The sequence below is a fragment of the Danio rerio genome, chromosome 10 (assembly GCF_049306965.1).
Source record: "Danio rerio strain Tuebingen ecotype United States chromosome 10, GRCz12tu, whole genome shotgun sequence".
Classification (NCBI taxonomy): Eukaryota; Metazoa; Chordata; class Actinopteri; order Cypriniformes; family Danionidae; genus Danio; species Danio rerio.
The window spans coordinates 21810879-21820000 of NC_133185.1; the positions used below are offsets into that span (position 1 = coordinate 21810879).

At 38.6% G+C, this 9122-nt stretch overlaps 1 protein-coding gene across 32 annotated transcripts in view; it reads left to right on the plus strand.

Annotated features, from left to right (window-relative positions):
* Nucleotides 1–9122, plus strand: part of unc13bb (unc-13 homolog Bb (C. elegans)) — a 150496-nt gene that overhangs the window by 96680 nt on the left and 44694 nt on the right. For 25 of the 32 annotated variants that reach the window (XM_068223933.1, XM_068223934.1, XM_068223935.1 and 22 more), the window contains 5 exons: nucleotides 5527–5573; nucleotides 5738–5816; nucleotides 7249–7323; nucleotides 7424–7643; nucleotides 8632–8859. In XM_068223933.1, the coding sequence (XP_068080034.1) occupies nucleotides 5527–5573; nucleotides 5738–5816; nucleotides 7249–7323; nucleotides 7424–7643; nucleotides 8632–8859 (649 nt within the window). Of the gene's footprint in view, nucleotides 1–2193; nucleotides 4683–4813; nucleotides 4837–5526; nucleotides 5574–5737; nucleotides 5817–7248; nucleotides 7324–7423; nucleotides 7644–8631; nucleotides 8860–9122 lie in introns of those variants that run through there. The other 7 variants (XM_073914580.1, XM_073914581.1, XM_073914578.1 and 4 more) reach the window with 3 other exon arrangements.

Sequence of the window (9122 nt, forward strand, 5' to 3'; positions counted from 1 at the left end):
CTTTAAGTGCTCCATTCTAAATTGTTATTTCCTTTATCTGTATTAAATTTTAAAGGTAAAAATCCATCATAAAGTGTGCTGTACCCGGCATTCATTGTAGCCTATTGCAGACGCATGGCAGCCAGCCAACATGTGCCCTTGAAAGCTACCAACCAAAACGCTCACTGTTGGAGTCACAGTAAAGATCATGCTGGCCATTAAAATGCTTTTGGAGAACAACAGAGAGGACAGTCTCTGAATGTCAATAGCTGCCTTGTATGATTTGTTTTTTTCTTGAGAAAAAAATGTTACAGGAAATAGTTGTTGTTATGTATTGATAATTAGAATAATTCATATGCAGTATTATAATTTGATATATAACAAAAAACTCTAACTGAACAATTACAGTATTTTCTTTAGACCATTACATATGGTAAAAGAGTGTGTCTAAATAAATGAAAAAGTGAAAGCTTAACAGCCTACTGTAGTGTGTACAGAGTAACATTTTGTCCTGACAGGCAGGAAGTGGGGTGAAGCTACTATTAGACCCAGCAGGTTCTGCTTAACAATCGTGATGCACAGTGAATACAGCTGGATGGTCACCCGCCCTGTGCTGTGGCACTTACTGTTAAAAGGGCTGACAGGAAGAAGATAATATGTTGTGCTCTGTGTGGAATATGCCCCACTAGTTTTGTAATATCTTGACCAGAATCATTTCTGCAATGTGTAAAAAAAATTATTAAATTTTGCTTATGATCACGTGATTTGAATAAATGCTTAATGCGTCACACATTCTCAAATTAAAGAGATTGTTGACCCAAAAATGGAAATTCTGTTATTTACTCACCCTTGACTTGTTTCAAACTTGTTTGACTTTGATCTGTTGAACTTAAAATAAGTCATCTTGAAGAAAGTCATTGACTACCATGGTATTTATTTTTCCTACCATGGAAGTCAACTTATACAAACTAATACAAGTTTGGATCCACTTGAGGGTGAGTAAATAGTTTGAAAAATCCCTTTAATCTGTTGTTTTCTGAAGGCCATGACCAATGAAATTTGCTTTGTTTCAGGTACTTATATTTTAGCAGTATTAAAATGGCCAGACTGACTAGGATAAGCTAAAACTGGTTTTACAGTAGCTTATAATTGTGCCATTCATATCCTGTGTAAATACAGTGTAAAGGGTTTTTAGCACAGCTCTATAATCCTTTTTGCCATCAGTGGATAGTCCTCACTACATGGCAGAGATCCAGGTGTTCTCATTCTGTACTTAGTGTAAACAGTGACGTTGCTAGGAATTCTGGGGCTTATGTGCATGATTTTCTTCTCTAGACCACTTCTAGAGCTGTGAACCTACACTGGTCTCACGGTTCGGTTCGGTTACGATTATCATGCCATCGTTTCGGTTCAATTCGATAGCTTGGTGCATCACGGTGCATTGACGGTGCTTTTCATACAGTTTTATAAATATAAAACTTTTTTTTTACAAATATAAAGATCCCTCTCACTTTCTCATCCTTGTCTAGTTCTTTTACACCTATAGATACTCACGCTCGCCTCCCTCGCTACAGAGCGCATATGAGATAAATGACGTCAGTACATAATAACCGGTTATGATTATTGCTGAACCGATACCGAATTGTCTGCGTTTGCATCGCGGTGCACCGAACAAACAATTAACTTTGACACCCCTAATCCCTTCTGTAAAACTTGTGGTGTGAAGGTGAATGGGGGTGGGGCCTGTTCTTACAACACCCCTGGGTAAAATTAGAAAATTATATGCAGTGTCTCATCTGTGCGCTTGCCGCTTAATATGTAATTAAATATGCAGTCGTTAACTCTATTCTAGTAATCTTAACCACCTTAGTTGTATTAGTTTACATGGGCAGCAGTTTATATCTGTGCCACACCAAGTAGTGCTCCTCGTGCCTTAGAATTAATGTTTGACCCCTTTTTATTGATTTATTAGATTTGGACAAAAACAGGAATTCATATATCGTAAGTTAGAACTGAATTGGTGCAGGATCCCGAACTGGAAATCAAACTTGGGTTGCTAGAGGTGCAGTTTCCCAATACTGTATGCCAAAGCTATAGTTATGTCTATTTTTTTAGAATTCCACAGGCTGCAGAGTTATATGTCATTGTAATCGATTTTAGGGTGTGCTTAAAGCTCTGTTTATAATCTTAACTGAAAAATTGCTTCCTCGTGTACTATAGGTGCAATGCAACAGCTCTGTAATCCCATAAACCAGAGCTTCAAGGTAATGGTCAGCACCTGAGGCACACCTAATTCAAAGGAATGTTATCACGGGGTCATTCCAATGAGCAAGATGAAACAAATGTGTCAGGTGAACTTCAGCAAAGAATGTCCAAGAAAAAAGATTTTGGCAAGAAGCGGGCTCAGAGTCCCAAGGTCAATCGGAGCATATGCAAGAAGATTCAGAGATTTCTTCAGGGCTCAGGGGAGTACACTTCCCATGACTTTCAGCACTCTCCTGTGGAGCTAGAGAATGACATGTTCATCTGTGGCATAAAGAGAGATCCCCCCACTCGTGAATGTAGTCTCTCTAGTCAGCGTAGTTTTGAAAGTTATACTAAAACCTCCAAGAGTACCGGTATTGGGCAGGGGAGGCGTAACAGTGATGGAAATTTCACAATCCCATGCATCAATGGACCTACCTTAGAGTTTACAAATCAAGCAGAAGGCAGTGCCCGTGTAGATAGAAGAGGCACAATGGATGATAAACCAAGCAAAATCAAGGACAGAGAAAAGGCAAGAGAAGGAGGCTCAAGTACCATAGTAGAGCACATTCTGAAAGAACTGCAGGGGATTAATAAAATACAAGAGGAAATATCAGATTTAAGGCAATACTTGACATCTGTAAGTGGCTCAGTAGATGAGGTGTCCTGCTGTGTAGACGCTGTGTTGCTGGAAATTGAGGAAATGTACTCCGTTGGCGCTGTTGGTCATTCATCACCTCGGAGAGCGGAGGCTCATCAAATGAGTCCAGGTAGACAGAATGTGGTTCCTGCCCTGCGAAGTAGAAATAATAGCCCAGCTGTAAAACATAGAAAACTGGAGGTAAAGGAAGGTAGGCCTCATACAGCCAGACCTGCCATGTCAGGATGGAATGTGGAACTAGATTTTCCAGACATACCTAGAAGAGCCAAGATACATAATCCCAAGATTTCTGACAACTTAGATGTACCCTCTTCCAGATTTAAGAAGTCTAGCTACTGTCACCTTGAAAAAGTTTATGGGCAAGAGTTTACAAGCACTAGTTCCTTATCCTCAGGTCACAGTTCTAACAGTCATGATCAAGATGGTAGTTATCAATCTACGGAGGCTGACCAACAGAACACTGGTTGGAGACATTCAGAAATGCAGCTGAGTGCGAGCATGGAAGGGAGATGGAGTGGGGACACTGGATGGAGTGAGGAGGATTACTGCTCCTGCCAGAACAGTGCAGATGAATTGGAAACCAGTAGACACCCAGAATCATGGTACAGGTATAATGGTGAAGAGACCAGCAGCACACAATGCCATTCATCACGTAGCAGCTCTGAACATTTATCCTTACTGTTTGGAAACCATAATGACTCCCCATCCAGTTCATCCAGTGTTGTAGATTGGAGGCATCCTAAAAATCAGGACGTCAATGACATTGGTTGTGATTGTACATCAAACTGCATGTACTCCCGAAGTTCTGGATACCATACCATGGATGCATATGCTGATGAGTCATGTAGTGGGCCATCTCGAAGCCTTAGTTGTTCAACTGTTGGGATGACAGATTATGATGATGGTTGCCATAATCTACACTCCTCTTGTGAGAATTGTCTCTATGATATGGACTCAGAGAAAGAATGGGGGGCTTGCAGAGTGGATTGTTATGATCAAGATTACTCTGAAAATACAGATACTGAAGAGTCACAACCACCTAATATAGGATATGATGTTGTAAAGATCAGTAAAGCCATGCAATCTTTCCACTCTGCTCTAAGGGGAGCCTTAACAAAGATTGAAACCGAACCCCAGTTTCAAGATGAGGATAGCCATTCTCTTGTCTCAAGTCCCAGCATATCCAATAACCTTGAGGAAGAAAGCACAGCTTTTGGGGAATCAAATGTGGGCACTCCTATACCCTTTGAGGGTGCAATTTTAGATCTTAGTTTGTCCCCTCAAAAAAGCATCAAAGCCTCATTCCATGGGAAGGAGACTGCACAAATGGTAAACGCTCAATGTAATTCTCAAATCTTTGATCCTTTGGTATGTACCCCTAGCACGATTTCACCTTCACATACTCCAACTGAATACTATGCAGTGGACCACTTGGATAATGCAGACGAGACTCTCACAGATCAGATACATTCCAGTCTGCAGCATATTCCGGAACTTGGTACAAAACAGGTGGATCTGAGCTTGGGAATTGTTGAACCTTGTGTTTACCAAATGGCAGTTGACTCAGGTAATACCGAAATATGTCCAGAGGGCACCAGTTCAGGAACACTGGAAACAGATGTTGATGCAAAACAGGCGGAGCATATTCTTGACAATGAAACTGCCCTTGAGGATCCTCACCATCATAAGTGCCTTGCCAATATTGAACGTGTGCTCAAAGAGAAGAGACATCGACATAGACTATCCAGAATTGCCAATGCCTCAAAGAACACTTTCTCTGAGGAGAAGTTTACACAAGGTACAAAAACTGTCTTAAATTTTGGTTGGCTGTGCATGTATTTAGGCTAAACTAAATTTTCCTGCTGTCTGTGAATTTTCTTTATTTTCTTCAACTGTTCTTTCCTGCTCTTCATTCTCCTGCTCTTACAGAGGGAAGCAGGGAAGGTGATCAGGTCATGATTATATTTTAGTCAATTCTCAGTTGTTTTTTATTTTATTTTTTCATTAAATCCAATATTTTTTTTGTTTTGTTTTGTATTTCATTGAAAGTCAAAAACAGAAGATTTCTAAATTTAAGGCTCAGTGATTTTTCCCTCTTGATGGTTATGTGTTGCTTTTGTTTTGTGCCGCTTATAATATGATTTGCCATCATTTTTAATTATTGATCATTTGAGATGGTCTTCGTTTTGCTGTATTGTTGCTATTAAAAACATTTGAAACACACTGCATGCCCTTGGGGAACTCCAGCTCTCCAGCTGTACTTCCGTTTATAAGGAAGAATTGTTCACCACAGATGGAAAACTGAAGGTTGCTGAAAGTTACTGTCATGAGTAAAAAGGTATATAATTATCATTAAAGTTTATAATGACTTGCTTACCATTTCAGCTGGCAAGTTCGGCTGTGCATTTCAAGAGTGTTTTTATTTCCTCCATTCATTCATCTTTTGGTCTGGTCTTATGAGTTGCATGCATAAATGATGGCTTGTTCCACAATATCCTGTTTTGGAATGCTTTTCAGACCTTTTGGTGAAACTCAACCAACCGTGTGTCTTTTACATTTATCTTAGGTTTTAAATTTAAGTTTTATCTCTTTAATTGGCTGCACTTGTACACACTGATAAAACTGTGTTTTTGGTGCCGTAGGGCAAAGAAAATGGAGACAATTCCAGGCATGCTTGGGTTAAAGCTGGGTAAGTTTCTATTTATTTTTTACTTCTCTGTTTTTTTATGGAATTATTTATGAGACTAAAGAATTATTAATTAGACGTTAGTAACTGTTTTATAGACACAATCATTGTCTGTATTAATTATTAAATGCGGAAAATACTCCTTTACAAAGTGTTGATGTCCACAGAAATGGGAGTGGAATATTTGGAATTGACAGTATGCCAGACCTGCGTAAGAAGAAAGCTATTCCTCTGGTTAGCGATGTGGTAAGTGGCTTTAGTTTTTCATTAAAATGAAGAAAAGCTTCCTGTGTTTATGTAAGTCTTGGTGTAAAACAGTGTTGTTGCCAAATATGATTAGTATCAATCCAAGTCTTTCCTTTAAAAATATTACTTGTTGATCTATTAAGTATAATTATTCATAAAGTACATACAAAATGCATATGAGCAACTTATAGCATTCATAATTTTACAACTGACAACATTCTCAACTTCAAGTTATGAAGTAACATGAAGTGAAATAAAACTTTCTGATCTCTCTCCTTCCCATGAAAAACATAAAATTAAACCTCTACAACTCTTTTGAATGCATTCACTCTGCATGGTCAGGCTATGGTAAGTTTTCAGAATAACCCATATAGTATAATTGAACCTACTTTTTGTGTATATCAAGATAATACTGAATCCAGGGGATCAGTGTTGCTCTAATAGTTTGCAAGGAAAAATAAACAAGCACACAGTTGGAAAATAAATTAAATTTCATTGCAATTAAATAGCATTTTTCTATAACAGAAAATACACTGGTAATCTCATAATACATGTACTGTTATGAAACATGTTTTTTTTTTGTTTGTTTTTTTTTGGTCTAAGTATTTGCAAACCATTACAGCTTTACTTGATATGCAGTTTAAGCCAGCAAAAAAGGTCTTTTCCACTGATTTAATTTTGTTTACCTTTCCTGTTTGGGCCACTATAAAAGTGCTGTTTTAAAGCGGTTGTTAGAATTTTTTAACAGGGTGTTTTAGATGCTTTTTTAATAACCTGGCTTGCTAGTGATTGTTTGGTCTCTTCATTAACCCCTAATTCCCTTACCTCACAGGCATTTGGTTTCTCTTTTGATTTCCAGGACTCCCATAGTCCTAGTGTTTCCTCCACCCCTAGCTTAAAGGGATGGGTTGTTGCTTTTTCCTTTAAATCAGAGGTCACCAATCTCGGTCCTGGAGGGCCGGTGTCCCTGCAGGATTTAGCACCAACTTGCTTCAGCACACCTCCCTAGGTGTTTCAAGTATACCCAGTAACACCTTAATTAGCTTGTTTAGGTGTGTTTGATTAGGGTTGGAGCTAAAATCTGCAGGACACCGGCCCTACAAGTATGGTGACCACTGCTTTAGATCATAGATCTTAAACTCAATTCCTGGAGAACCACAGCTCTGCACAGTTTCTCCAACCCTGATCACGCATCTGATTCAACTTATGAAGGTGTTCATGACTCTTTTGAACACCTCAATTATTTGGATCAGCAGTGTTTGATAGTGTTGAAGCAAAACTGTGCAGAGCTGTAGCCTTCAGGAATTGAGTTTGAGATCTATGCTTTAGATGTTCATTTGTGACATCTGGGTTTCTTATTTGTTTCACCAGGGGTGTTTATGGGATTTTGCATTGTTTTGTACTGTTTTAATGTTGGTTATTTGTATGCTAGTCACTGGTCCAGGCCAGGAAGGCTGGTATTGCTTCTGCGATGGCTTCACGCTCCTCCATAAAAGATGAGGAACTGGTTCGTTGAACATTTTGCATATTACACATAAATATTGTCTCGTTTTTTTTTAATGATTGTATATTAACCACTTTAATTTCAATCTCCTTTACTTCAACAGAAGAACCATGTGTATAAGAAAACTCTACAAGCTTTAATCTACCCCATTTCTTGTACCACACCTCACAATTTTGAAGTTTGGACAGCGACTACGCCAACCTACTGTTACGAGTGTGAGGGTCTGCTTTGGGGCATTGCTCGGCAAGGTATGAGATGTACCGAATGTGGGGTCAAGTGTCACGAGAAATGTCAGGAGCTGCTGAATGCAGACTGCCTACAACGTGAGTATGATTACCTGTGCTAAATCTAAAAAAAAACATCCATCCTACTTTGTGTTTGAGAGGTTTTTGACGCAGACTAGTGCTTTCAATGAATGTCTCCTTTGAGTTTCCATCCTACTAAAACACTCTATTGTTAATTCTGTTTGACATCTAGACTGTTGAACTCATTTGTCCAAGTGGACTTCCTTCAGTGACGTCTCTTGTGTTGACAGGTCCATTAGCCAGAATGAAAAAAATGATTTAGAGTTGATGCTTGCAGTAAAATAATCATCACACATATTTTATAAGACTGGGTGTTTACTGTATTCATGAGCTTGTCATATTGTACAGTTTTTGTTGAGAACATGTTGATATTCAAGAAATTGAATTATTTTTTTTAACATTGGGGATTAATGTGCTTACATTTTAAACATTTCAAATTGCAGCAAGTCTTAATGTGCTTAATAGAATTAAAAAAATAAAGCATATTTTAAGTTTTCCAAACCCCCTTACACCAGTTTCATCTTTTATCAAGATTATTGTTATCCTTATTGTATTTAACTTATCTAATTTATAAGTGGCTTGACTGAAGAACTATCATGTGGTAAAAATTACCAATTGAGAAGAAAATCCAAAGATGTGTTGTCTCACTTGAAATCTTGTTTTCTTCGATGGCATTTATAAACATGCAAATTGCAACGTATGTTGAATGCTCTAAAAAATTTGAGAGTTTTTGTTGTCTTGTTTTTATGAAAATTAAATGATAGTTACATCCGGATAGACGATGGAGTAAGACATTGGATGTGTAGCTCACACATCCAATGTCTTACTCCATTGTCTATCAGGAAATCCCTGTCTCAATTGAAATCCAAACATAATACATTTTTTCAGTATTTTGTCAATTCAACAAATTACACAATCATGCATGTTAGTTTTTTAATCCCATCATTTGACATATATTTGTTATTAATTATTTTGTTTGCCTATTTTTTTTTCTTCTGCCATTCAGGTGCAGCTGAAAAGAGCTCAAAACATGGTGCTGAGGACCGCACTCAAAATATCATCATGGCCATGAAAGACCGCATGAAGATCCGTGAGAGGAACAAGCCTGAGATCTTTGAGGTCATCAGAGATGTGTTTGTGGTCAGCAAGGCCATCCACGCTCAGCAGATGAAAACCATCAAGCAGAGTGTCCTAGATGGGACCTCCAAGTGGTCAGCCAAGATCACCATCACAGGTTCAAACACTGATCATTTACATTGCCATGTTTAAAGAAATAAGATCAGTTCTGGGGCGAGGCAGTGGTGCAGTAGGTAGTGCTGTTGCCTCACAGCAAGAAGGTCGCTGGTTCGAACCTCGGCTCAGTTGGCGTTTTTGTGTGGAGTTTGCATGTTCTCCCTGCCTTTGCGTGGGTTTCCTCCGGGTGCTCCGGTTTCCCCCACAGTCCAAAGACATGTTGTACAGGTGAATTGGGTAGGAAATCTTTTTTTTTTTTTTAAG